At 65.4% G+C, this 27,568-nt stretch overlaps 1 protein-coding gene across 8 annotated transcripts; it reads left to right on the top strand.

Annotated features, from left to right (window-relative positions):
• Positions 1-221: 221 nt before the first annotated feature.
• On the top strand, positions 222-26,187 carry NHSL2 (NHS like 2). Of its 8 annotated transcripts, none has more exons than XM_086850934.1 (8): positions 233-647; positions 19,346-19,498; positions 20,327-20,463; positions 20,554-20,758; positions 21,587-21,718; positions 22,771-24,957; positions 25,054-25,186; positions 25,507-26,187. In XM_086850934.1, the coding sequence occupies exons 1-8, from the start codon at positions 392-394 to the stop codon at positions 25,817-25,819; spliced, it is 3,516 nt and encodes a 1,171-aa protein (XP_086707060.1). In that variant the 5' UTR covers positions 233-391; the 3' UTR covers positions 25,820-26,187. The 8 variants fall into 8 exon arrangements, with proteins under 8 accessions (XP_086707063.1, XP_086707060.1, XP_086707066.1 ...); XM_086850938.1 differs by lacking the exon at positions 233-647 and adding an exon at positions 10,360-10,441; XM_086850939.1 differs by lacking the exon at positions 233-647 and adding an exon at positions 10,360-10,441 and having other exon boundaries at positions 21,638-21,718.
• Positions 26,188-27,568: the final 1,381 nt, after the last annotated feature.

Raw genomic sequence — 27,568 nt, forward strand, 5'->3', positions numbered from 1 at the left:
GCCCCAGCACAGGAGGGACACTGCAGCTGGAGACAGCGCCGGAGGGTACCCGTGCCCCCGGCAATGGGAACAGCCGGTACCGGAGGCTGCCCGTGCCCAGCCCGAGCCGCTCTCAGCGTCCCCGCAGCTCCTGCCGCTGTGCCCCGCCGCCGGCTCGAGCACCCCCGAGCGGGGCCGCCCTTCCCTCCCCTTCCTCCTCCTCCTCCTCCTCCCACAGCCCGGCTCCGAGCCCCGGCGCTGCGGCCGGACCGCAGCCCTCCAGCCGCGGGGCTCCTCGGGGGGAGCCGTGCCTGCCTGGGCTGAACCGAACCGGGCCGGGGGCAACAGGACCGGGGCAAAGAGAGCCGAGCCGGGCCGAGCCGAGCCGGGCCGAGCCGGGCCGAGCCGCCCCATGCCGTTCTACCGGCGGAGCGTGGCGGTGCGGGTCCGGCCGGCGGGGCCGCTCAGCGATCTGCGGGACACCTGCAGCCTGGCGGCCCTCGCCCTGCTGCGGCAGCTGGCCGAGCTCTGCGGCCACTCGGTCGCTCTCCTGGGGGACATCGAGGGCCACCTGCGGGCTCTGGCCCGTCGTGCCGCCCGCCTGCACCGCCGCGCAGCCCGGCTGCAGTCACTGCTGCGGGACCGGCCGCTCCGAGCCACCGGCACAGGTAACGGGACAGGCACGGGAAGGGGACAGGCACGGGAAGGGGACAGGCACGGGAAGGGGACAGGTACGGGAAGGGGACAGGCACGGGTCTGGGGACAGGCACGGGAAGGGGACAGGCACGGGAAGGGGACAGACGCGGATTTGGGGACAGGCACCGTGGGACGGGCCGTCCCTGCTGGAGCCGCCTCTCGCTCCCAGGGGTTTCGCTCCCTGCCCCAGTGCCGGAGGGCTACGCTGCTGCTCCTGCAGCCTTGTCACCCCGTGTCCCTTCCCCGGGCCGGTGACCCACGGCCGCTCTCGGGGCCCTGCTCCATGGCAGGGAGGTCTGGGGGAGCGGGTGGGGGGTGGCAATGCCTCGCCGAGGCCCGCGGTGCCAGTGGCCAGGGAACCGTGCCGGGCACTGGGGTGAGGCCAGGACAGCCCTGCGCCCTCTCCCTCTGCCCGGGCTTTATTTCCCTGCTCACCGTGGGCTCTGTCCAGGCTGCCGGCCAAGCACACCTCACGCTGTGCCTGCAGTCACTGGGGGCTGTTTTGGGACAATGGGGACACCGGGCTGTCAGGGCTGGTCCTTGCCACCCCCCCGCTGTCCCTGCCTCAGGTACTTCACCTCATCCTGGGGCAGGGGACCGAGGGGGCTGTCCCGTCCAGCGTGGGGCCGTTTTCTCTCGGGGTGTTGTGTATCTGGGGAAATGCTGGGTTGTCCCCCAGGCATCCTGTCAGTTCATCCCCTCTGCCGGCAGCCAGCGGGGTTTGGGTTCCCTTGGACTCCTTCCACTTCCCATTGCAGGCATTTCGGTCTGGCATTTCGGGCTGCTGTGCTGGGTCAGGAACAGGCAGCGCCGATTCGGGGGATCTTAAAATAAGCTCATTTTGGAGTTGTTTATAGAAGTTTATTTTAAAGGCTTTGCGGGGCGGGGAGGGCAGCGCTGTTCCAGCACGTTCCCTTCAAGCACCGCGCATTTCCCAGGCCCTTGGCAGAGCGTGCGCCTCTGCTTTCGGCAAATCCCCTCGCAAGAGCTCCCTCGCTGCTCCATCTGCCTGGAGCCATGGGGAGTGACCGCCAGATCCTCTCAGCTCGGTCCTGGATGGAGGGAGGGAGCGGAGCACCCAGCCCCAGCCTGGGAGCGGCTGCAGCGTCCTGCGCATCCCTCAGCGGGCTCAGCGAGGCTTCCCACCCAGCCAGGCTGACCCCTGCTCGGCAGCAGCGTGTGCCAAAGCCGGCACCAGCATCACTGCTCCTGCTGGAGCAGGCTCTGCCGGAGGAGGAGCTGATCGTGCCGGTAGCCAGATGGTCCCTCCCTGCCTGTGTGGCCAGCAGGCCGGGACTGCTCCAGGTGGCCGCAGGAGCGCCGTGCGTGTGCCACCGTGGCACGGGGGGACAGAGAGGGGGGACAGCGGGGGACACCATGAGGGAGAGGGTGTAGGGGACAGGGGTCGGCAGAGCGATGGCTGGGGGGATTGTCGGGGGACGCCTGCAGCTGCTGCTGTGGGGGAACACGAAGCCCCTGGTTGTGTGTTCAGCTCATTCCATGCACCTGGCGAGCAGCACCACAGGTACCTGCACGTGTCCGTGTGAGACGGCAGCAAATCGTCCTCAGCTCCTCATTAGAGCCATGAATATGCATGTATGCAGATGTGCTGGGCTGGCTCAGCGCTGGGGTCAGAGGTGTGTAGTGGTGAAAATGTTGTGATTTATCTTGTGGGAAGCAGGGGGGCAGCTGTCCAGCCCTCACGGATGACCTGAGTCCAGCTCTCACGGGCCTGCGGTGGTTTGCCCTTCCCAAGCACGGTCTTTGTGCCAGCTCCCAGATTTGGGCATCTTCAATTGGGTCACAAGCCTCTGCCTGGTTTTGGTTCCTACCAGACAGGTTTAGGGGGTTAAAAGCCACGGGTCTGCTCAGCTGGGGCATTCAGGTCAGCACTGTGCAGCAGGACACGTCCACTGGTGCTTCCAGAGGCTGTGAGCTGAGGGAGCTGCTCCTCCTCCTCCTCAGGAAGGGGAGATGCCAGTGGAGCAGTGCTGCTTCCAGGGGAGGAAATCTCACAGCAAAGGGCTGGGGAAACACTTGTCCGACGAGGCAGCGTGGCTGTTCCAGCAGGAGACGGCAGCCAAGGGCTGTTGGATTCCTCTGCTCTTATTCACCGGCAGTGCTGGGAGCGGGGAGCATCCCTCCTCCCTGGGTGGGCACAGAGCAGAGCAGGGACCAGGCCCCCTGTCCCACAGGCACGCCCCAGAGGGTGACACAGGCCAGTGTGGCTCAGTCTCCTCCCCAGGACCCTGCAGCTCCAGAATAAATCTCAGTGAAGCAGAGGACGGCGCCGAGAGCTGTCGAAGGTGCGGTCCCTGAAGAGCTGCAGAACGGCTCTCTGGAAGGAACCCCAGGCTGTGCTGGCAGGAGCAGCTGTTTACTGAAATGTGCAGCGTTCCCATCCTCTGACCTCCCAGCCTCCTCTGGAAGCAGCCATCCATAGACAGAGCTGTCGGCCAGCCGGGGCTGCTGCCCCACACCCTCTGCTCAGCTCTTCCCTTGCACAGCTGGCACAGATGTTTTCCCCCATATTCTGCACCTGGATTAAAAAAAATAAGGAATGAAAGAACGAAAAAACCTCTTCTGACATGCTGGAGTTTCCTGCCAGACTGAAGTGGCTGCTCTGTCCTTCCGTCCCTGGGGCAGGGACAGAGGCTGGAGCTGTGCCTGCAGTGCCAAGGCTCACCCATGTGAACCTACCTGAGCCCCACTCCTCTGACCCCACACCTGAGGGAAAGAGATGTCCCAAATTCAGGGGACAAGAAGGGTTGGTTTGGAGTGAGATGTGGTCTCAGTTCACCCTGATGCTCTCTTCCCGAGCAGCCCTGGCCACCACCACCACTGTGAAGTGGCACTTGGAGCCCTCTTAGCCAGCAGGACAGGCTGTGGCCAGTGTGGGGTGAGGGTTGCTCGCCCCACACAAGTGCCAAAGCCTCACAGCAGTGCCCAAGATGCGAGTGGGGGCCGCCCTCAGGAGCCCAGCACTGCTCATCCCAGCCACAACCCGCTGCAGCCTCCTGTGCAGGGCAGAGCAGCTCCCACAACCCTTCTAGACCTCCAGGAGATTTTCTCGGCCTGCATTTCCCCGAGCCACTGGTGACTGCAGAGTCAGAGGGGCGAGCACGTCTCCCCAGGCTGCTGGTGTGGGCGGGAAGCGGGATGCTGACCAAGGCTGGAGAGCTGGCTTGGCTGCCGGAGGAGGGGGAGAGGAGCCGCACCCTCCTCTTAACAGGAACCGTCTGACGGCTCAGCGAGAGGTGGAAGGATGGGTAACACACGGCTCCCATGGGCCCTGCTCTGGCTGAAAGCCGGCCTCGGCAGCGGGCTGATGGCCACTCCCTGAAAACGTGTGCTACAGAACAGCTCACGCTGCTGCCACCAGCTGCCACCAGCTGCCACCAGCTGCCACCAGCTGCCACCAGCTCCCCACACTGCTGCGGCTCCTGCAAGGAAAGGACGGCCCTGCCTGGGCTTTTCCAGCCTTCGTGGTCACAGTTTCCCCTGGCTCCCCTGCCCGTGGCTGTGGGGTCCCTGCAGAGCCTGGGGGGGACACGTGGGACATCCTGAGCTGATGTTGAGGATGGCACCTCCAGCTCATTGCTGCAACCTTCCTCCCCTGGCTGGGGTTTTGTCAGGGCTGAGGTTCCGGCTTGGATGGATCCAAACGCTCGTTCCAAAATAAGCGTTTGCAGCCTCGGGTGGTGTTTTGGCAGAGTTTGTGTGAGAGCTGAGCTGGTGGCCCTTGCTCAGGAGCTGGGCTGTGGCCCTCAGGGCCCCTGGGGAGAGCAGGTCCTCGGGAAGTGCATGAAAGCACCAGGGAGCAGAGGCACCGCTGCCCTCGGAGCCTCACACAGCCCTGCTGCTTCTGGCTCCTCCTGCCCGGGCCCGTCTTGAGCCAGCTTAGAAGGGACCCCACGAGCACCGGTGCTCCTGGTTCTTCCTAGGAAGCGCTTACAGCCCTGCTTTGGCCGGGAATATGGCAGCACTCACGGACCAGGAACATGGATTGGCTTCAACTGTGTCTCCTTGGAGTTTGCGTCATCCCGAAGCAGCGTGTGGGATGCGTTCACCTCCGTGTGGAAGCAGAGCTGGAGCGTGCCTTGGCAGCCGGTTCTCCAGCTGTAGGGAGCTCCGTGGTGCTCCATGGAGGCAGAGGTGGGAGTGCAGGATGGCTCCCCGTGGCACCCATTATCCATGTGGTGAGGCACCAGCGGGGCTGTGCTTTGGAGAGCTGATGACACTTGGGGAGGGACACAGGAACCCACCAGGACCCACCTGGCTGCTTAGGAACCCAGCGGTTCCTTGGGGCTGCGTGTGCAGCTCCCAGCCTGGGCTGTGCTCCCTGGGTGCCCAGCTGGCCGTGCCCACGGCCCTGCAGCTGCTGGCACAGGGCTGGACACGCGCCGATCCCTGCGCGTGCCCGGGAGCCGCCGGCACAGAGTCTGGATTGAGCAGGGGCTGGCGCAGCGCCCAACGGGCCAAGGATGCTGGCAAGGGAATCTTCTCCTGAGCCGTGCCAGCAGGCTCTGCCGTCCTCCTCCTGCTCTCCCACCTTGGCACCGGGATGCCTGGCAGGGAAGCAGGCTGGCACCTCGGGCAGCGGCGGGCGCGTGGCTCTGTAGCCATGGGCACGGGGTGACCGTCCCCTGGCTGCTGGAGCCTGGCACGGCGTCTGCCAGCTGGGCACAGCTCCAGGAGCCAGAGTGGGGCTGCGTGCCCAGGGGAGACCGAGCGTGGTGGGCAGCGTGGGGATCAGGAGAGGATCATTACTCCTCCAGTTAATTAATGGCAGCAGATCGAATCAGCCAGGGAAAAAGGCAATTCCCCATTACCCCGACAGTGGCTGTGAGCAGCCATTTCCTCCCTCCCTGGCACCCTGAGTGATCGGCTGCATCCATCTGGAGCAGCACAGCCCTGCTGTGAGCTTGGATCCTGCCTCAGTGTCCCCACAGGGGGACAGGGGGACAGGGACAGCAGGACACCCCACATCCCCAGCACAGAGCAAACCCTCTGGGACACGGTGTCTGTGGTTCTGTGTGTGTGTCTGAGTGTGCACAGTGTCTGTGGTTCCGTCTGAGTGTGCACACAGTGTCTGTTGTTCTGTTTGTGTGTCTGAGTGTGCACACGGTGTCTGTGGTTCTGTTTGTGTGTCTGAGTGTGCACACAGTGTCTGTGGTTCCGTCTGAGTGTGCACACAGTGTCTGTGGTTCTGTTTGTGTGTCTGAGTGTGCACACAGTGTCTGTGGTTCTGTGTGAGTGTGTCTGAGTGTGCACATGGTGTCTGTGGTTCTGTGTGAGTGTGTCTGAGTGTGCACACGGTGTCTGTGGTTCTGTGTGAGTGTGTCTGAGTGTGCACATGGTGTCTGTGGTTCTGTGTGAGTGTGTCTGAGTGTGCACACGGTGTCTGTGGTTCTGTCTGAGTGTGCACACAGTGTCTGTGGTTCTGTCTGTGTGTGCACACAGTGTCTGTGGTTCTGTCTGAGTGTGCACACGGTGTCTGTGGTTCTGTCTGAGTGTGCACACAGTGTCTGTGGTTCTGTGTGTGTGTGCACACGGTGTCTGTGGTTCTGTGAGTGTGTCTGAGTGTGCAGTGTCTGTTGCAGATGGGGGTTCCTGACATGCTGGGGGTGCCAGGATCTGTGCTGTCACTGCTCCTGGAAGGAGCTCCCGAGCTCTCTTGTGCCTGGTGTGTGTTCTGTGGAAATGGGGGGAGTCTCTGTCCTGCAGGCTCAGCCCTGAGATCACCTCCCCCCGTGTCAGGATTTTGCTCCGGTGCTTTCCCCTCCCTCCCAGCTGGCGGCCGTGGCTGCCCAATGCTGGCACCTCTCCACTGAGCAGGGCTGCTCCGTCACCATCGAGTCCTTGCCGTCCCCAGGGCCTCTCCCGCAGCTGTGTCCCGGGGCAGGGAGAGCAGATCCCCACCGCATTCCCAGCATGGGGTGCCCCATGGGAGCCCGAGGAGATTCCGGCCATCCCCGGGTGTTCCCCTGCTCAGGGTGGTCCCGGCTGTCAGGCAGAGCCTGTGTGGGACCGGCTCCCTTCCTGCTGCGCTGGGACCCCAGCCAAGGGCAGGGGGGATGGACAGCCACCTCCCCGACAGCCAAAGGGGGCTGCCAGCCCCAGGAAACCTTCACCTGGCCGCCCGAGCCCTGGTAATCACAGGAGGGTCCGCTGGCACTGCCCACAGCCCCCACGCCGGCTGGCACAGCCCGCGGCAGAGGCGGTGGGTGCCAGTCCTCCCCAGGGGACCCTCCAATCGCCCCCCTTGCTGCGGCTCCCGGAGCCACCGGGAAGGCGCGGGATGCTCCATCCCCGCTCCATCTCCAGCACCGCGGCAGGGATGTGTAGCTATGTCTTTAAGAAGGGCCTGGGCTGGGGTGGGAGAAGCGTTTCCATCCAGCCTTTCTCCAGAAACCTGGTTCGAGTTAGTGCGAGCGAGCGACTGCCAGAGCTGGCGCTGTGGCCGCCCCCCGCTCCCGGCCGGGCCAGCGCCGGTTCCCCGCGGCCGTGGGGGCTCGGGGCACCCGCTGAGGTGCGGGGCAGCTGCCGCACCCCGGGCCCTGCGCCCGCCGGGGACCCCAGCGGGAGGAGGCGGAGTTGGGTAAGTGGGAGTTTTGTCCTGCCCCGCCCCGGGAGGGCCCGGCAGCGCCGCGGGACGAGGGCGGGGAGCGGTGGCTGCAGGACGGGGTGGCTGTCACCGCAGGTGGCTGCGGGCAGCAGCGGCCCGGGGCTGGCACAGCTCGGCTCCCCGCTCCTGCCCTGCACCGAGGGCCGGCGGGAGCCCAGCGCCCATCGCGGGAGGTTGGCACAGGACACGGCGACGGTGGCAGAGCCCCGGGAGGGGTGCGGTGCCCTCTGCCCCCTGCCAGTGCCCGTGCCCAAGGACTGGATGTGTCCCTCCTCTTCCTCACCCGCTCGGGCTGGGACAGGAGGCCTCCGCGGAGCCCCCAGGGGAGGAAGGAGCAAGGCGTGTCCCGCAGAGGGGAGCCGGGACAGTGCGGGGCAGTGCCAGTGGCACCCCCGTCTCCCGTCAGGGGCCCGTAAATGACAAGTGACGGTGCCGGGGCACAGCCTGGCTCCGCGCTGCTCCCTGGCACAGCTGTTTCGGGGGACAGAAGAGGAAGCCCTGAGGGCGTGGGTGCAGGTCGTGGGGTGCTCAGGGCTGGGGCACCCCTGCCTGACCCCACACACAGCTCCGTGCCGAGCTCGCACGCTGCCGGGTGAGCGCATCCTGCGGCTCCGGAGCACCGGGAGCAGGGAGGGCAGCCCCGGCCGCGCCCGGGCTGGGCAGGAGGGTCAGGCCCCAGCGCAGTCAGCAGGACACGGAGCGAGGAGTTTGGTGCACTGAAGGAATCCCAGGAATGCAGAGCCTGGAGGGGATTCGAGGTGGCACGAAGGTGTCACGGCAGCTCCAGCCCTGCACGCAGATCCCCTCCCAGGCCTCGGGGGGCAGCTCGGGGGTCACCTTCGGCGGCCAGCACAAGGTGTTGTGGGGCTCGGTGCCCCAGCTCTGCCCTCCAGCTTGGCGGGGACCCTGCCGGTGGCTCTGCCGGGACGTGGCACCTCTCAGGGTCCGGGAGAGCCCCGGGAGCGACTCTGCACGGAGCTGGCGGGGGCTGCGAGCCCTGGCCCCGCTCCCCGGCTCTGGCCCGGCCCCAAGCCGTTGTTCTCCAATGAGCTCATCTGCCTCGCTGACTGTGAGCTTTAACATGGCCTCTTGGCCCGAAAATAACCGGCTCGGCCACTTAGCGAATGTTTATGGCTCCTTCAGAGCTGGGTTCTCTGCCAGGAGAGGGTCTGCTCCGGGAGCGCGGAGCGGAGCCGCGGCACCGGCACTCCCCCGCCCCTTGGGCCGGGCACGGTGAGCCCGGGGTCCTGGAGGAGCCCCCCGGCTCCGGCCGGGCTCCCAGGAGCCGCGGGGCCAGGACAGTGCGGGCAGCCGTGCGTGCCCGGGGCCTGGAGGGGATGCGGGGTCTGGGGCTGCCGTGGTGACACGAGTGACAAGGTGACAAGAGGCTCGGAGTGACGGGCACCTGGCGTGGCTCCCCAGGGCAGGGAGCGGAACAATGGCCCCACGAGCCACAGTGGGGCTGTTCGTGCAGGGGCCGCTGCCCCCCGCCTGACACCGTGTGCGGGGCTCGGCTGGGGCTCGGGGAAGGGACGGGAAGTATTTTCTTGATGGAATTTCTGCCATCCGCCCCCACCTCGCCCCAGGCCTTCACGTCCCCGGGGAGCGCAGAGGCTGGGCGAGGTGGGTGGGAGGCAGGCTGCGCTGCCTGCAGCCCCGTGCCCGGGTCCCTGGGAGCTGAGGCGGTGCCACAGCCCAGAACAGGAGCGCAGCATGGGCAGCAGGGTGCCACCGCGGGGCCCCCGCACCGCTGCGGCTGTCACACCCACCTGCTCCCACATCAGTCACACAAACTGCTCCTTGCACCAAGTACTGATCCAATTTGTGGCTGTTTCCATAACAACCTCCCAGCGCTTTCTGGTCCTTTCTGTTGCTATCTGGATGCCGAGATCCGATGTGTCAGGGATGCTCTGTCCTGGGACGCAGCGGCTGGGCTGAGCCGTCCCGATCCCACTTGGCTGCCAGGGGTGAAGGGCTGTGCACGTGGGAGGTCTTGGCATGCTGGACAGGTTTCCCCACTCTGGGAAGGGTTTTTTTCCCCATGAGATACGGTGATGTTTGGGCCAGGGGAAGGAACGCCAGGGCAGTAGCTGATCCAGGACTCCTGGGGGTCCCTGCATGCAGCTGAGCTTTGTGCAGTCATGGCACCGCCCAGGACACTCAGCGCCAGGAATGGAGACCTCGGAGGCACTGGCAGACAGAGACGGCCCTGCTTCTCCTACCTGAGGTGACATCACCCCCAGGCCCGGCTCTTGCAAAGTCCTGCAGCTCTCACACAGCGTTCCTGACCGAACCCAGCCCCAAAGCTCTTCCCAAACCTTCCGTTTCTCTCTGTGCATGGCCGCAGCAGCTCTTGGAGCTGACCTCTGCCTCCTGTCAGAGATCCCCGACTCCTCGCCTCCATCCATCATCCCCTGCTCAGTCACCCCCCGACAGGGCCAGCGTTGGGGTCCCCAGCCAGCCCCAACACCCCCGGTGTGCCCAGCCCCAGGACCTCACACGCAGCCCCATTGTCTCAGGGGTGCCCAGCCCCGGCACCCCCTCACCCCCACCACCCCGGGGGCTCTCCGGTCCCAGGACCCCCTCTACTCATCCCTAAACCGAAAACTTCCCAGGGGCTACTCAGCCCGAGGGTCCCCAGCCCAGCCCCATCACCCTGGGGGCTGTCCAGCCCTGGTGTCCAGAGGGTGCCCGGCCCCGCCCCACGATCACCCCCGTACCCCACAGCCCCGTCTCCTCGGTACCGCCATCCCCCTCCCCGCAGCCCATCCCCATCACCCCGGCGTTCCCGAGCCCCGCGCCGCCCCCGCCCGGCCCCCGCAGCCGCCGCCATTGGGCGCCCGTTCGGCTCCGAGGGGGCGGCGGGGGCCGGTGCCGGTGCCGGTGCCGGTGCCGCCCGGCGCGGTTCGGCGCGGCTCGCCCGGGCTCGGAGCGGAGCGGAGCGATGCGGCCCGGCCCGGCCCGGCCCGGCCCCGCGGCTCCTCCCCGCACGGCGCGGCGGGCCCGGCGGGGGGCGGCCGGGGGGCGGCCCGGGGGCGGCGGCGCTCGGAGCCCGGGCCGGGCGGCGGCGGAGGATGGGCAACGCGCAGCGGAAGGGGCCGCGCAGCCAGCGGCGGGGCAGGATGCGCTCGGCAACAGGTACCGAACCCGCGGCCCCGCCGGCCCCGCGACCCCCGGCTCGGCCGCGGGCAGGGGGCGGCTTGGGCTCGGCTCGGCGCTCCTCGCTCCCGGTCCCGGTGGGTCGCTTGGAGGACACGGGCAGAGGTCACCCCGACCGAGGCTCGGCCTCCTGACGGGGACGGCGCGGGATGGGGCTGGCGGTGGGGCCACCACGGTTCCCCGGCGTGTGGGACAGGTGCTGGGCTGTCCGAGCCGCGGGGAGCCAGCCCCGGGTTACAGGGAGTCAGCCCCAGGCAGTGGGGAGCCAGCCCTGGGCACGGGGATCCAGCCCCCAGGTGTGGGGAGCCAGCCCCGGGCAGTGGGAAACCAACTCTGAGCAGTGGGGATCCAGCCCCAAGGTGTGGGAAGCCAGTCCTGGGCATGGGGCTGCAGTGGGGAGCCTGCCCTGGGGACAGGGGGCAGCCCCGAGGTGTGGGGAGCCTGCCCCGGCAGTGGGGAGCCCCTGTAGTCGCCCCCCGGGCAGGGAGCCCAGCGCAGCCCCCACAGCCAGCTCCCTTCTCCCACACATCGCAGTGCTGGTGGGTGTCTGGGGGCTCTTGTACCACCAACAATCTCGGGGAGGCGGACAGCCCTGCAGCTCTGCAGGGAGCTTTCTGAGGGGGAGCAGAGGGAGCAGAGGACTCGCTTGGAGCCGGGAGCGGGCGGCGAGGGCAGGTGCCCTCTGAGGAAGCAGGGTCAGACAAGCAGGACCTGTCTGGTCACCCCTTTGTCCTGGTCCAGGCAGTTCAGCAACCCTCCCCAGTGCTCCAGCTCTTCTTCCAGCCCAGCTCCTGGGAATGCCAGAAGAGCCAGGAAGGAGCTGGGGTCGGCCACAACTCCTGGCACCAGGCCCACCAGAGCCCTGGAGTCCCAGAGTGTGGCACGCCAGGCTCTGCTGGCCCCAGCTCCTCTGCCCTTGCCCTGCCTGCTGCCTTGGGAGCAGGACACAGCAGTGTGGGCAGCAGCAGGGAACTGTCAGCCCTGGGAGAGACCTCGGGAAGATTGCTTAGAAACTGCAGGAGAGCGGGGACTGCTTGTCACAGCCCAAATGACTGTCACAGCTTAATAATCAGTGGGCAGAGAGGGTGGCAGCACAACCTGACGCTGCCTAATTCTGCAACCGCTGTTGTAGCAGTGGGTGCAAAGCACCGAAATGGGACACAAGAACTTCGGGTTGCACAGGAGGGGACCGGGAGAGGGGCTGAACTGAGGGTGGGAGGGGGTGAGAGAGGTGGGGCTGGCCGGTATCCATCACACGGCCCTTGGCCCCCCTCCTGGGGCACAGGAAGCGGGCAGGGACCGAGGGGCTCGGGGGGACCAGGGAGGCAGTGCCTGGAGCAGGGGTGCTGCCCTGCAGGTCGTGGGGGATGAGGGATGCTGTGCCAGCCCTGCTCACCACGGTGCCCTTGGCTCCCATCTGCGGGCATGGGAGATGAGCAGTGCCCAGACCATCGGGTGCTGCTCTGCTCCCTGCCCACCTCTCCCACCTGGTGCTGCTCAGAGGGAGAATTAATCACAATTAATCACTTCTGGATTGTCAAAGGAATTCCTGGAGCTGCAGGAAGGGCCCAAGGGGGACTGTGGGGCCAGGCCCTGGCCAGAGCTGGTTCATCTCTGTCCTCAGGTCACAGTTCCCCACCAGCCTGGAGATGTCCAGCAGATCTCCCTCACGTTCCTGTCTCCCTGGGGAGACCTGCATCCGGCTGCTGGGGGCAGGGAAGAGGGGCATTTGGCACTGCATGGCTCAAAACTCATCTTGGGCATAAATATTTAGCAAAACTTGGACACTCCCTGGGCTGCTGGGACCTCAGTGCCTGGGGCATTCCTGAGCAGTTGCACACAGGCTTCCATGCAGAAGTGGCAGCAGGTCCAGGCTGGAGCTTATCTGCTGAGGGGAGGGAGCTGAGGCTCCATAAGGAGCAGCCCTGTGGTGGTGTGGGATGTTCCTGAATGAAGCCTGCGCTTGGGGCAGCATTCTTGGTTCTGCTGCAGCCCTGGCTGCCAGGAGCCTCCATCCTCTGGGAGAAGCCAGCTCAGCCTTACAAAGCCCTGGGGCACTGGGAAAGTGGTCCCCAAAGAGCCTTTGCTCCAGGCTTTGGAAGGAGCTGAAGCGAGAGGAAGCTCTGGGAGCTCTGGCAGCTCCCAGGGCAGAGCCAGGGGGTTCAGAAGGGTTCTGTTAGCTGGAAGGACTGGGGGAGCTAGCATGCAGCAGCTCAGCCAGGCCAGGGGCAGCCACAGGCTGCAGGTGCTGCTGGTTTCCCCACTGAAGTCTTTTCCCATGTGGTTGCTCCATGTAGGAACTGCCGCGTTCTGCTGGGAGGACAAACCCCCGCGTGCTGTGTCCCCCCAGGTCACCCACCACTCTCAGACGGTGCTCCAGCCACAGCTGGGGGATATTTTGGTTCTGTAGCCCTGTCCAGCTCGGGGAGCCCAGCCTCTCCTGGCCATAGGATCCCTCTGCAGGTGCTGGAGTAGAGGGATGTGCACTCCTGGGGGACCCGCCTGAGGGCGGGTGGATGTGGGATGGGCCGTGCAGAGCCACGGTCCCTCCACCATCCTTCCCTGGGGAAGGAAGAGGGGCCGGGGCCAGGACAATGGGCTGTGGCGCTGACTCAAACAGCCAGTTCCTGGTCGCTTCCTCTCCCTGCTGGAGCTAGAGGCAGCGAGGACGGGGAAGCTCAGTGCTCTCGGTGCGGTTTGAGGCAGCAGCTCCTGGGTGGCCGGAGCGAGCGGCTTCCCCCAGCACCCAGAGCCATGGCCAAGGTGGAGTGGCTCCTGGCACCCTGGCACCGGGCAGGTAAAGCAGGCGGCAGGGCAGGGCTGAGGCGGGCACTGGGGGCGGTGGGATCTGCAGGCACTGCTCTCTCTGCAGGGCAGGACCCCGGCCTGGGGGCAGCTCTTGGGCACAGACCCTCTGGAGGCCATGCAATAGCCCCCGGGGCCAGCGCTGTCCAGCAGCACCAGTGTTGTGCCACCTTTCCCAGACTGACCCGAGCTGTGGAGTGTCCCCATCCCTTTTAAATCCTCCCGCTGTTGCCCAGCCTAGTGGGGTGTCTTGCTGTGACAAAGCAGAGAAAGACAGTGGCTCCCAGCCCACGTGTCCCACTGAGCACTCAGCAGTCCTGCAGGGACAGATCCTGCCTGTCCCGGAGGTGCTGTGCCCTCCTGGCAGCTTCCATGTGCTGGTGGCAGCAGGAGGGAGGGCTGTGGCACTGTGGGCCGTGGGTCGACACAAACATCACAGACACGCAGGACCCTCACTGCTGTCGCTGCTCTCGCCGCTCTCGCTGCTCTCGCTCCTGCTGTAGCTGATTTCAGGTCTCAGGCCCCTTTGTCCCAGGGCCTCTGGCCGCATTCCCCTCTCAGGCGACTTCCTCGCATTGTCCCGGCCCCGCGGAGTGTAAAACCAGCCGGGCACAGGGGAAGCTGCGCTTTCCTGGAAGGACCCTCTGGAAGCAGCCTCTGGCACAGGCAGCCCACGCTGGGCAGAGTGGTGAGCACTGCCTGGGCTTCCATGTGCCCTGGAACAGTCCCAGCCGGGCTGGGGACGTCGGGAAGGCCGGTGGGCAGCCAGCCGTGGCCACCCTGTGCCCAGTGGTTTCTTTGCCCGTTTCTTTGGCTGTGATGTGGTGATGTTGGGCTGCCAGGACCGGCTGGGTCTGACAGGTTGCCATGCCAGGCTCTCTGAGGCTCTCGGGAAATATTTGTGCCTGGAGTTTTGCTGGGAAGCACAGGAGAGTGAGGGCTGCAGTATGAGGAGGCTGCCAGGGAACCCCGGCAGGGCTGGGAGGGGGCTCTGGGCACTGGTACTACTGCCCATGGTGGAGGGCCTGATGCAGGAATCTGGCTCCAGCCAGACCCCAGTGCCTGCCCCAGTGCTGCTGCTCTGGCCCCAGGACCAGTGGATCTCAGCCCTCTGTCAGGGAGCAGCCTGAATTCACCTTGGCTGGTGCTGTCCCGGGCTGGACCCTGCTGCCAGCCCAGCTGTGGGTGGTTCCCATCCCCGCAGCACGGGGTAATGGCACACGGGGCTCCCCCTGGGCCAGCCTGGCTGGCCAAATCTGCAGCACACACATGTTCCCTCCTGCCAAAACCCCCTGCCCGGGGCCCACGGCGCTGCTGGGACCAAATGTCCCTGCCCGCTGCAGCTCCGAGTCCTGCCCATGGACAGGGATGTCACCGAGTGCTTTGCTGCTGGTGGTTTTCACAGAGACCTCACACAATCCCACCTTCCCCCCGTGAGCTGGGGGACCCCCAGAGCTGCCAAATCCGCCCTGCAGCCAGCATCTTCTGCCGTGCCCTTGTCTCCCATGGGTACAAAAATCAGCTGGTTCCTTGCTAAGCAGGGAGCTCGGAAGAGCTGAGAACCTCTGGCAGAGGCGGTGTGTGGAGGCAGTGCTGTTCCACAGTGCCCGTGGTCCTGCTGGGCACCTGTGTGGGAGCACGGGGACGTGCTGTACCAGGGACCCGGCACGGCCCAGCTGGGTCTGGGCACGTCACCCCCAAAAGGCTTCCAGCCCATCTGGCTTCCAGCACCCGCAGGTCAGACACCTGTGCAGGTGGCCCTGCCTCACTGGGGGATTGCAGCTGTGCCACCAGACCCGTGACAGTGGAGGTGTCCTGGAGAGGCTCAGATCTGGACGGGGCTCAGTCTCTTGGCTTTCCCGGTGAGGGCTCATCCCAGGCACAGCGTGTGCAAGTGGCGCCCGGGGCACTTTGCTGGGTGAGCACCGCGGGCCTGGGGGTGTCAGCAGGGCGTCGCTTCGGGATTTCACCCAGACCTGGCCGGGTGTCCGGCCCTGGGGCTGCCGTGCGCACGGACGCGGCTCCGCATCCCGCCGGGAGCTGGGCCGGCAGCTCCGCTTCGGCAGGGGGTGAGCTTGGGACAGGAGGTGTTTGTGCGGCCGCTGCCAGCTCTCTCTGTGCGCTCTTTTCACTTCCTCTCCGCTCGCCGTGGAGCAGCGTGCGCCTGGCTCAGGGCACGGCAATGCCCCCGAGCGCTCCGGGATCGAGGGCAGGCCGTGGCACACGGTCCCGGCACCGCTCCCGTGCTGCTCCGGTGCTGCTGCCGGGCTCGGTGTCGGCCCCCGGGTTCGCTGCCCTCGCCCTCCGGCGTGCTCGGTGCTCCGGAGCGGCGGCGGCGGCTGCGGCTGTGCCTGTACCGGTTGCCATGGCTGCTGTGCCGATGGCGCATCGCCCGCTGCCGCCGTTACATCATTGCTGCCCGAGCTCCACGCTGCCACTGAGGCTCCGAGCGGCTCCGGACGCGCCCCCGGCATCTCCCGCGCGTGGGGAGCGAGCCTGAGACGGAAAAGTTTGGCGGTGAATTCAAGCGAGAGGCATCGACTCACGGCAGCTTCGGCCGGGATTGAAACGGCTCTGATGGCTCTGTCAAATCTCTCCCTGTGGATTCGGGATGCCTGGGCTGTGGGTGAGTAGGGATGGAGCGGGGTGTCTCCGGAGATGCTGAGGGGCTGCGGGTCCTGCAGGGATGTCGTTCCCGCAGCTGAGAGTGGAGCTCAGCTCCTCTTCAAGCGAAATTCCCTGGAATTCAGCCTCAGTCCTTTTGTAGCCACCATGGCCACAACAGCCCGAGCCTGGACGCTGGCTCACGCTCCGAGGCTGCAGCATCCGCTGCAGCTGGTGGGGCTGGCTCTGGGAACATCCCAGGCAGATGTCCATGGGCAGGCAGAGTAGGGGACACCGCCTGCTCCTCTCCCTCCTGGGTTCAGGAGGGCGCCTGGTGCCAGCAGGGAGCATGGTGAACCCACCAGCCGTGCCTCAGTTTCCCTCAGCAGCAAGGCTGGCCAGGCTCAGGTCGAGAGCGCTGGGGTTGGTGGGATGGAGCTGTCCCTGCGGCTCTGCTGTCCCGGGATGCCGATGCCCTTCATCTCCCGCAGGCCTTCGGCACGAGGTGGGAGCCCCTCAGAGGCATTTTGTGCTCTGAGCCGGTCTCTGATAAGCGTGGCAGGAGGGTCAGTGCCAAGGGCATTGGCTCACTCGGCTGTGCTGTCCCGCCAGCCGCTGTGGCCTCCTGCCGGACACCCCCGCTTGCCTGGGGCAGCCCGTGCCCACAGACAGGGGTGGCAGCTGGGCTTCCTTGGGCACTTAAAACCTGTCCTCCTACCGAGCCTGCATCAGGCCGCTCCCAAACACCGCCCGTCCCTCGGGAGCGCTGAGGCCGTGGCGCTGAATCAGCACTGCCGGCTCCTCACAGCCCATCGCTTCTGGGATGCGAGTGCCACCCCAAAACAGCCCCGGAACCTCTGCTCCCAAAACAGCCCCGGAACCTCTGCTCCCAAAACAGCCCCGGAACCTCTGCTCCCAAAACAGCCCCGGAACCTCTGCTCCCAAAACAGCCTCGGAACCTCTGCTCCCAAAACAGCCTCGGAACCTCTGCTCCCAAAACAGCCTCGGAACCTCTGCTCCCAAAACAGCCTCGGAGCCAAAGCCTCGGGGCGCTGCTCACTCTGGAGCAGAGCTGACCTTGCGGTGCATGTTTGGGGCATATGGGTGCCAGGAGAGTGCTCGGCTCTTCCCTTCTGGCCCCCAGCCCTTCTCGCCAGCTGGGGAACCGGAACCCTCGATGCCCCTGCCTTGGTGTTGCCAGCACCCTGCGATGCCCGCAGCTCAGCAGCGCCCGCAGCTCAGCAGTGCCCGCACTCTGGGGATGCCCGCACCCTGGGGATGCCCGCACTCTGGGGATGCCCGCACCCTGGCGGTGCCCGCACTCTGGGGATGCCCGCACCCTGGGGATGCCCGCACCCTGGGGATGCCCGCAGCTCAGCCCACACTGTCTCAGGACCGCGCCGTGTCACTCCGAGTCCCAGATGGGCACGTGGCAGCACAGAGGGGGAAACTCCACGGGCACTCCCCCGGCACGGCGTGTTCCCGTTGCGGCCGGAGCTGTGCCCGCGGCAGGGCAGGGTGCTGGGTGCTGGGTGCTGGGTGCAGGGTGCTGGGTGCTGGGTGCAGGGTGCTGGGTGCAGGGTGCAGGGTGCTGGGTGCTGGGTGCAGGGTGCTGGGTGCAGGGTGCAGGGTGCTGGGTGCTGGGTGCTGGGTGCTGGGTGCAGGGTGCTGGGTGCAGGGTGCTGGGCGTGGGTGCTGCCGTGTTTCCGCCGCGCCCAGCCTTTGGTGCTGTGGTTTGCGCACGGGGTCGGTGCCCGGGTGGGTGCCGGGGGTGGCTCGGCAGCAGGGCCGAGGTGCAGAGGTGAGCTCCCGCATTCCGGGGAGGGCGGCAGGGGCTGCAGGTGCTGCTCAGGGTGTCCCCGAGTCCTTGCTGGGGGATGGCTGCAGGGGGATACATGGGCAGAAGGTGAGGAGCATCTTGTGCTGTGACCAAAGGCTGGGGCTGGGTGAGCCAGCCAGGATTTGGGGTGTTCTCAGAAATGACAGGGCAGCACTGGATCCCCCACCACGCCAAAACCTGCAGGCTGTGGGGTCTGGGCTCCGCAGAGGTGAAGGTGTGGTCTCTGCCCCCGGCACTTTGGGTCAGGTTTTCGGGGAGATGCCCAACCTTGCCCTGTGCGTGGCACACACAGGCACACATGCGCCCCAACACCTCCTGGTTGGTATGGAAACAAGTCAAATTATTTAGAGGAGGAAGAAGGGGGAAAAAAAAAAAAAAGGAAAAAACCCGGTGTTAAGGCCCGTCGTTATGGAAACAAATTATAAAAGTAACTAGGCTGGGGACATGGCACCTTGCTTTGGGGTGCTGGGCGTTGTGCAGGCTCCATCAGCTGGGGGAAGGGTGGCCATGAGGGCACCCAGGGGCACAGGAGTGTTGTAGGCAGGAGGGCATCTGGGGGCAGGAAGGTACCTGGGGGCAGGAGGCACCGTGAGCAGCAGGGGGGATGCTTGTGGTGCACATAAGCTGGGCCACAGCTGCCTGACCACCGCGGGCAGAGGGAAATGTGGCTTCTGCTGGGGGTGCCACACCTGTTTTGGGGCCATTCCCCTTCCCAGGTACATGGAATTGCTTGCGCTGCCTCAGCCTGGCACGGCAGGGCAGAGTTCCTGGGGCCGGTTCTGCAGGTGGCAGAGGGGAAGTGTCTGTCACACACTGGTAACCGGAGTGTCTCAGCTGATGGGGGTGGGGACAAGGACCACGCAGCAGAGGATGAGCCCTAAATCCCCAGGGATGGGATCCTGGTCATTCATATTCCCGTGTAAAGCTCACAGAGACTCGCTCTGTGCCTGCCAGGGCGCCGATGCCCTTGGAGGCAGCGTGCCAGTGGTGGCACTCCCTTGGATCCAGGCTAGGTACAAACCCATGTGCACCCAGAGCCGTGCAGTGTTCCCATGGCAAAGCCTGTTTGTGGGAGCAGCGCTCAGCTCCCCACGGGGCCAATTCAGTGCTGAGCCCAGATCCTGCTCCCAGGGACTTTTCCACCCACTGAGGTGTTTCAGAGGGTCTGAGCAGACCCCACAGAGGTTTCCTTCTCTGGAGAGCTTCGGGGGTGTCCAGGCCAGGGCAGGCTGTGTGTGTGAGCCCTGAGCTGCAGTGCAGTGGAAGATTTGGGTCCCTGGCTCCTGCCTTTTGGTTGCAGCTGCTGCTCCTCCACGGCCAGGGTGTTGCTCCAGCAGCGCGTGCAGCGTTTCCTGCACCCGGGCGCGGTTAGGCACGGGTGGCAGGGCTGGCTTCCTTCCCCAATTTCAGCCGGCTCCCTTCTTGGCAGCCCTCAGGGTCGGTGTCCAGCCCCCAGAGTGGAGGCGGCGATGAGGGCTGGTCCCAGTGGGCAGCAGCCTGCCAGGGTGGGACGCAGCCAGAGCCCGGCATTCCTGGAGAGCTGGGGTGGGATGAGCACTGTGCTTCTCCCACAGCAGCACCCGCAGGGAAGCCGCCCCCCACCTGCCTCTGACCCTGCTCTCTCCCACCTGCAGCCACCTCTAACCTGGACCTCGAGAGCAAGAAAGCCGCCCCCGCCAAGCTGCCATGGCAGCAGCCCGTGAACGTGTTCCTGGCAGCTGGGCGCCCACCGGGCATGGAGCAGCTGCACCAGGAGGCCCAGCTCAACCTCCAGAGCCTGCTGCAAGGTAGCGAGGAGAGGGGCTGGGGTGGGCTGGGGGAGGGGTGGGGGGGTGGTGCTGCCTGGGCTATGTGGCCACCATGGGACTGTGAGCTCGTCTTCCACACGCATGTCTGAGCCACTCCTTGGACCTCAGCAGGCTGCAGGAGTTGGGTCCTGGCGGTCCCAGTGTCCAGCAGCCCCTCACTGATCTCTGCTCTCAAGTCAATGCTGCAGGTGCCAAAGCAACTGGGACCAGGATTGCCTGCTGGGCCACTGAGGCCAGCGGGGCCACCAGGGCACCCACAAGCCCCACCACAGCACAGTTCCCATGAGGGCCTCAGGGACCTGCCACTGATCTGCCTAACTGGATCAACGTGGCCAGTGGTTTTGTTTCCTTCCAATCTCTGGCCCAGGCTGTCACGCGGCCTGGGCTCAGATGCTCCTCAGGCATCAGATGAGATCAGCAGCTCAGCCATCCCCCAGCTTGTAATCTCATTAAGTCAGCCTGAGCAGCCCTGCTTTCCGCCAGTCCGCAACCACCAGCATTAATTAGAAACAATTACAGGATGGGGACACGCTCAGTTCCTGGCTGTCCTCAGTGGGGCTGTTTCCCAGCGAGACCCAGCGCGTCCCCTGGCTGTGCCCCAGGAGGAGTGGGGCCAGCTGCTGGGATCACTGCTCTTCCTCAGTTCCCCCAGACCCTTCTTGGGGTCTCCCTCACCTTCTGAGCTGCCTGTGTTGAGCAGGGACAGCCAGCTAGGCTGGGGACAGCCAGAGGGGACAGTCACCATCCCTTCACATGATCTCGCATCTGGCAGCAGGAGCAGGGTCCCAGGTGCTGTTTTTCTTGCAGAGGAGTATGAGGAGCAGTACAGCGAGAGCAGGGTCACCGGGCAGACCTTCCGTGCTGCTGGTCACCTGCCCCCCGACACCTCCCCTGAACCGTCACCTCGACCCCCACCTGCCAAGCGCCTTGAGTTTGTGCTTATGGTGAGTTCTGGGGTGGCAGGGCGGGCAGCGAGTCCCTGTTTGTGTTCCACCCTTGTCCCTTTGGTGGCTGACGTGCCTTTCTCCCCGTAGCCCCCGAGCCAGCGAGCGGCTGAAGAGGAGAGCACCAGCAGCGCTGTGCTCGGTGCTCGGCCTCCTGACACCTCCCTGAGCCTCCCCACCAGCCCGGACAAGCAGCCCCCCTGGCCCAGGGCCTTCCCCCTGCCGCCCGTGGAGGAGAAGCAGTGGCACCAGCCCGGCTCCATCGAGACCAACATTGTCCCCATCAATGTCTCAGGTAGGGCAGCAGCCCAGGGAGCGGCGGGGGACACGGGGTGCAGGCAGAGATGCGCCCCAGCAGCCATCTGGGGCAGGAGCCGGGTGGTGGGAGGGGGCTGTGTCTGCGAGCTGTGTTCCTGGGGTTAGGTGGGCACCGGGGCAGAGAGGGGACAGCAGGGCCATGCTGGTGTCCATCACTCCCAGCCATCTCTCGTGCCATCTGCAGCTTTGTGCATCTGCTCCGCTGGCCGTGCTGCTGGCAGATCTCACACCCCTGATGTAATGCCCAGCCAGCCAGGTCTGTTGTCACCTGGGCTCTCACCACAGGCCGTGCACCCAGCCTGTCTCCCCTGTGTGTCCATCCTCTCGGGGCCACATCTCCCCACAGCACAGTCCTGTCCTTGCAGACACAGGTGTCCTGCTCTGGCCCAGGTCGGTGGCTGGGGCTGGTGGCTGGGTGAGGTGCCCCTTCTGAAGGACAGAGGTTTCTCTCCACCCTTTCCCATCATGGAGAGCTGTGCCAGGGCCACACTGGTCTCTCTCCCTCTCCGTGGCTCACGTAGCCCTCCCCAGTCTGGCTCAGCACAGTGGTGTGGGGTCTGGCCTCACCAGCACAGACCCGTGCCTGTCACACAGCTCAGGGCTGGTCTCTGTAGCTTTCCATCCACCCCACCTCCCTCTGCAGCATTCCCACCGTGCCTTCATCTCCCCTGTGCTCACCCCACATGGCTCACACCATGCTCCTGCATCCCACGCTCCCACCTGTGTCACCATCCCAGGCTGGGGACACGCAGAGAACACGGGTGATGGAGCAGGGCTCCGGCAGAGCTGTTTGTTTTGGCTACAGGGCAGCACTTTGCTAGGCACGCGAGTGCTCGTCACTCCCTGTTTAACACAGAGACCGCGATGAACCCCAAGTCCACCCTGCGGCGCAGACGGACCATTATTGGATTCCCTAACCCGTCCCTGCGAGACCAAGGTGACGGCAAGAACTGCGCAGGCAGCACCCGGGCAGGGCTGGCACCTCAGAGCTGCCCTGATGGTGGCACAGCCATCGCGGGGCTGGCAGCCAGCCTGGCACAGAGGGGCTCCCGGGGACACCCCAACTGCGGGGACGTGCAGGCGCCGCACTGGCTCTGTGCCCTCCCAAGGCACAGTGCTGGGCACACTGGTGACACTGGGCTGGCCTGGGGCTGGCATGGCATCAGGGACAGCTCCTTTGTCCTGAATCGGGGTTCTGAGACAGAGTCACCCAGACCCTGTGGCAGGGTGCCATGGCTGTGGGGCACACACCTGGCCAGCTCTTTGCTGAGGCTGGCAAGCTGGCCACGCCAGTGCCAAGGGTGTGCATGTGAGAGTGCCTGGAGTGCTTCCAGGCTGGATTGGACCCTTGGGAACAGCAGCCACTGTGGCTCAGGGGCTCCATCCTGCTGTCCCCTATGGAAGCTGTAGAGAAATCAGAGCCAGCCTGTCTGTGGAGGCAGGTAAGGACGGGGGGAGAATCCACGGCACCAGCTGCTCCAGAGCAGTTTTCACGGGGTAGGAGGAAGGTTTCTTCCCATGACAGTGGTCAGACCATCAAGTGGTTATCACTGCTCCTCCCCTGGATTCAGTCAGACCTTAGCCCACCACAGCCGTGAGCATCCCTGTCTGCTGGGGGTGTTCAGAGCACGGCTGCTGGCTCCTTCCCCATCCTGGCTGTGCTGTGATGAGGTGGCACTGTGAGCCACCATGTCCCTCCCTGTTCCAGCCAGCAATGCCTGACCTGGCTCCTCCTGAACCCCATCCTCGTCCCAACCATGGGGACCAGGGCAACACTTCGGTTGCCATGGGACTGATGTCTCCTCATGGGTAGAACCTCCTGCCATGGCCGCTGGTTTGTCCATGGCACATTCCAGTCAACAGATCTGTATTTTATGCCTGGGCAAAGGTGCAGCCTCGAGAGTGGCCACAGGCTGGGACAGAGCGCGGGGCAGGGCCGTGTCCCCGTGAGTGAGGCAGGATGGGGCTCACCAGGCTCTCTCCCTGCAGGCAGCGCCAACGGCCCCACATCCAGCACACACGCGCCCATCGCCGAGTCCCTGTCCTGCAGCTTTGTGCCTGAGACCACGAGCGGGGGGACGCCCCAGGAGATCAGCCCTCGTCCGCCCCTCTCGGCCCCGCTGAGGAAGACCTTCAGTGACCTCGGGGCCCGCTGCTGCCAGCTGCCTGCTGCCATGGATGGGGCAGCCAACCCCTGTGCCAGTGCCTGCAATGGGACACAGGGCACCCCTTTTTCCCCGCCCTGGAGCCCCCTGGGTTATGGGAGCCCCTCCAGCCTCACCACTGGGCCGGGCAAGGGGCCCACCTGCGCCTCGCCGGGCGGCTCCGTCCCATCGCCCGGCCCAGGTTCCCCCGCCGCCTCCACCTCCTTCTTCATCACCACAGAAGAGCGCGTGGGCAGCAATGGGCCCAGCTTCTTCTCTGGCCCAGGGCCCGCTTCCCCCGCCGGCTCCGGCTGCATCCAGGGAGCCAAGGGGGATTTCTTGCCGGGAAGCCAAGAGGAGCCGGAGCCGGCGGCAGGGCCGGTGCAGCTGGAGGTGGAGCGGGCAGGGTGCCGCTTCCGTGAGCGCTCGCTGTCGGTGCCCACCGACTCGGGGTCCCTCTGCTCCGTGGACATCACGTACGCCGAGACCCGGCGGGGCAGCGCCAACTATGCCCTGGGCTACCCCAGCGCCAGCTCCGAGGGCAGCACCAGCACCGACAACATCTCCCTGGGGCTGGAGCCCGAGGGGCAGCGGCGGCGGCGCTCCAAGAGCATCTCCCTGAAGAAGGCCAAGAAGAAGCCCTCGCCACCCACACGCAGCGTCTCGCTGATCAAAGAGGGGCAGGACGGGGACGTGGGGCTGAGTGCAGCGCTGCCCAAGGACCAGCGGCCCAAGAGCCTGTGCATCCCACCGGAGCTCCAGGGCCACCGGCTGGTGCACGCCGACCCCCAGGGGAGTGCGGGCAGGGAGCCCAGCAGCACAGCCACCCCTCACCAGTGGCATCTCACAGACTGGAGGGCCGGCAGCGATCCCTACCAGTCCCTCTCTGGCTCAAGCACGACCACAGGGACCACGGCCGTTGAGTGTGCCAAGACACGGGGCAGCTCTGAGTCCCTCGTGTCCCCCTCAGTCTCCAGGGCCACGACGCCCTCCCAGCTCTCTGCCGAGGCAGACCTCAAGACCTCCTCGCCCGGCAGGCCCACAGGGCTGATGTCCCCATCCAGCGGGTACTCCAGTCAGTCGGAGACCCCAACCCCCACTGTACCCACCTCCACCGTCCTCGGGCATTCCCCACACCAGGTGCGTGTGAGGCCGCTGGTCCCCGAGAGGAAATCCTCTCTGCCCCCCACGTCCCCCATGGAGAGGAGCCCCAAGGGCAGGCTGTCCTTCGACCTCCCACTGACTCCACCCGCCCACCTCGACCTCTCAGGGCTGAAGATCTCCCTGAAGGGGAAGACGAAGGTCAGCCGGCACCACTCTGACTCCACCTTTGGCACCAAGCTGGCCCAGAAGACCAGTCCCATCACACCCATCATGCCCGTGGTGACACAGTCCGACCTGCGCTCCGTCCGCCTCCGCTCCATCAGCCGCTCAGAGCCAGAGGACAACGCCGATGGCCCGGAGCACACGGAGGAGCCAGCACGTGTCCCCTGCCCGGGGCCGGAGAGGAAAGTGAAGCCACCCGTGGCAGAGAAGCCACCACTGGCCAGGCGCCCCCTGTGCATCCTGCCCAAGCCCCCAGTTCTGCGGGAGGAGGGTCCCTTGTCCCCCAAATCCCCGCCAGGCACTGCTGCCAAGGAGAAGGGGCTGGCACAGGAGGCCGTTGTGGTGCTGCGGAGAGGGGAGCTGAGGAGGGGTCTGGGGGAGCCCCACTTGTCCCTGACCCCGGCGGGGCCCCGGCGGCTCTCGCAGGGCAGCCTGGACGAGCTGCGGCCAGAGCGGAGCGGTGCCGAGGGGGAGCGCAGGAAAGCCAAGGTGCCGCCGCCAGTGCCCAAAAAACCCAGCGTGCTGTACCTGCCGCTCATGCCAGCCCCAGCACAGCTGGCAGCTGGTGTGGGGGACCTGCCACCCACCCCCAGCCCCATCATCACGCTGGACACCGAGCCTGCCTGCTGTGACCCTGACACCGAGGATCTGCCGTCCCCCAAGGCTGTGGGCAGCACGCCTGCCAGCGAGCCTGCCTCAGAGCAAGGTGAGGGTCTCCCCACTCCTGTGGTGGGATCACCCCAGGGATAGGGGCTCCCCATGCTGCACAGGGCGCTCACTGCTGTCTCCTCCCTGCCCACAGGCAGCTCAGCAGAAGCCAGCATGGAGGAGAAGAGCTTTGCCAGTGACAAGACGGCCGAGTCCATCGTGGAGGAGGACGATGAGGTGTTCACAACATCCCGCACCACAGAGGATCTCTTCACGGTGATCCACAGGTAAGGCTGGTGCATGTACTGGAGGGGACAGCCCCTGTGCCCACTGAGTCCCACCACTGCCACAGCCCTGGGTGTAGTGTCCCCCACCACGACACCCTCATTTTCCATACTGGGAGCAGTGTTCATCCTTGGGGACAGCCTGGTTGCTGCTGCCTTGAGCAGAGTGGGGAAGCTCCAGATCAGTCCTTCCTGCCAGGAGCACCACCTGCCATGCTCATGTTGTCAGCTTGCCCCAGCAGAGCAGGCTGGGCACTACCATGCCCCTCGCTCTGGGAGCTCACCCCAGCCCCAGACTGCTCCCATGTCCCTTTGGTGCCTAGGTCGAAGAGGAAGGTCTTGGGGCGGAAAGAGCCTGGTGACACCTTCAGCAGCCGACCCACCTCCCACTCACCCGTAAAGATTTCAGGCTCCCCAGCTGGTGAGTCCCTGGCAGCAGCAGGCAGCAGTGGGAAGTCTTCCAGCAGGAATGAGGATTTTAAAGCCCTGCTCCAGAAGAAGAGCAGCAAAACCAGCCCCGGTACTCGGCCATCTGCCGCCGAACTGCTCAAGACCACGAACCCGCTGGCCCGGAGGGTCATCACAGAGTTTGCCCCTGAGCTGGACGGTGCAAACAGCCCCAAAAGCCAGCCCTGACCACACAGGGGCCCCTCCAGCTGGAGGGGTGGCGATGGCTGCAGAGGGAGCGCTGCTGCAAAGGGCTGTCCTGGCTGCTGGGGAGCCCCCGTATCCTGCCGGGGGGTTCTTCTGCTTTTGTTCCTTACTTGGAGAGCTGCTGGCAGAGAGGCAGTGGCTGGAGCCCAAGCCCTCATGACTCTGGGCCCTTCCCACGAGGGAAGAGGCTGGAACTGGCCCTGGCTGAGCCAGCTCCTGGGATTGAAGGCGCCTGCCCAGGAAGCAGAACAGGATCACAGCCCCTGGTGTTGCCCCATGCCCGCAGCAAAGCAGCTTGAGACTCTTTGGTCACTTCGGCATGTGGTACTTTAAACAGCTTTTCTAATGCACAGTGGTGGTGATGTTTGATTCTCTTCCCTTTGACATTGTACCTTGAGTTTCCCATGCAGAGATACCCTGGCTGAATTCAGCTGGACACACAGATGCACTTTGGGAAGATGCCAGGGGTTCGGCTGGATCTGCAGTCGCTTTTGAAGAGTCACAGGAGGTTCCCTGTCATTGGCCTGAGCACCCTCCCTGTCACACAGGGAACTGGCACCCGGCATCCGCAGCCAGCGCCACCACCTCAAGCCAAACCCCCGCCCCTTGAAAGCCCCCAAAATGCTGCATTTTGGAGCTCCTCTGCTCTCAGTCCAAAAACAAACCCCGGAGTCGCCTCCACCGCCAGCCCCCCTGGCCTCACTGCACAGGGGTTCCAGCAGCCACCCCACTCCCCGCCAGCCCCCGTGCTGGGGGTCCTGCACCGAGCTACCGGCTGGGGCGGTGGGGGTGCTGTGCCATGGGAAGGAAGCTCGTCCCCAGCTCTGCCGCCTGCATCTCCCTGACAGACCCTGCAACAACTTCTCCTGCAGCCCCGGCACCGGAGGTCCTGGGATGTTCCCGAGATGGGGGCTGGAATCCAGATGGACATCACCTGAGCCACCTCCCTGGTGACCCCTGGGTCCTCCCCAGGGCTGCCCACCACTCACCCGTGCCCACTGGCCACCAGGGAGCCGAGCAAGGCCAAGTGGGACACGAGCCATCGGGGCACGTGTGTGGGGCCATGGAGGAGGGTTTGCACATCCCTGGGTGGGATTTGTCCTCACCCCCAGCTGCCCCAGCACGGGGGCTCAGCAGCCAGTGCCAGAGGCCATGGTGTGGGGCTGGGGCAGGGTGGGGAGGAAGCACGAGCTGCGAGCACGGCCACGCACCCAGAGAAACAGGAAGGGCCAGCCGCGGCTGACAAGGAAACAGGGTGTTCAGGGAAATTTCTGCTTGATTTCTTGATGTATTTCCACACACTCCAGCCCGGCTGTGCTGGGGGGAGCACTGCAGTGGGTCCAGGCAGCAGCAGGGCACCACGGCAGTGCTTTGGCTGCCCCACCGAGGCGCCTGGGCTGCTCTGGGGGTCTCTGCCCCATCAGGAGCTCTGCATCCCCGGGGAGCAGAGCCCAGGCAAACACTTCCCCAACCTTGCCCCCACCTGGATCTGATCCCACTGAAGCTCCAGTTGGTTCCCCTCTCCTGTCTCCTGGTACTCGCTCATATCTCCCTTTCCTCTCCCAGGGCTGCAGATTTAAGCCTGTAATTAAGAGCCAGGCTGAGAAACTCAGGAAAACAAACAAACAAAAAAAAAAACAACCACAAGAAAAAAGCTCTAACGAATGTCCACATTTCACCCCCATCCCGTGGCCCCAGCCAGTGGCAGGGTGCTGGATGGGGCCAGGGCAC

This window comes from Cyanistes caeruleus, chromosome 14 (genome assembly GCF_971803275.1).
Source record: "Cyanistes caeruleus chromosome 14, bCyaCae1.hap1.1, whole genome shotgun sequence".
NCBI classification, from domain to species: Eukaryota; Metazoa; Chordata; class Aves; order Passeriformes; family Paridae; genus Cyanistes; species Cyanistes caeruleus.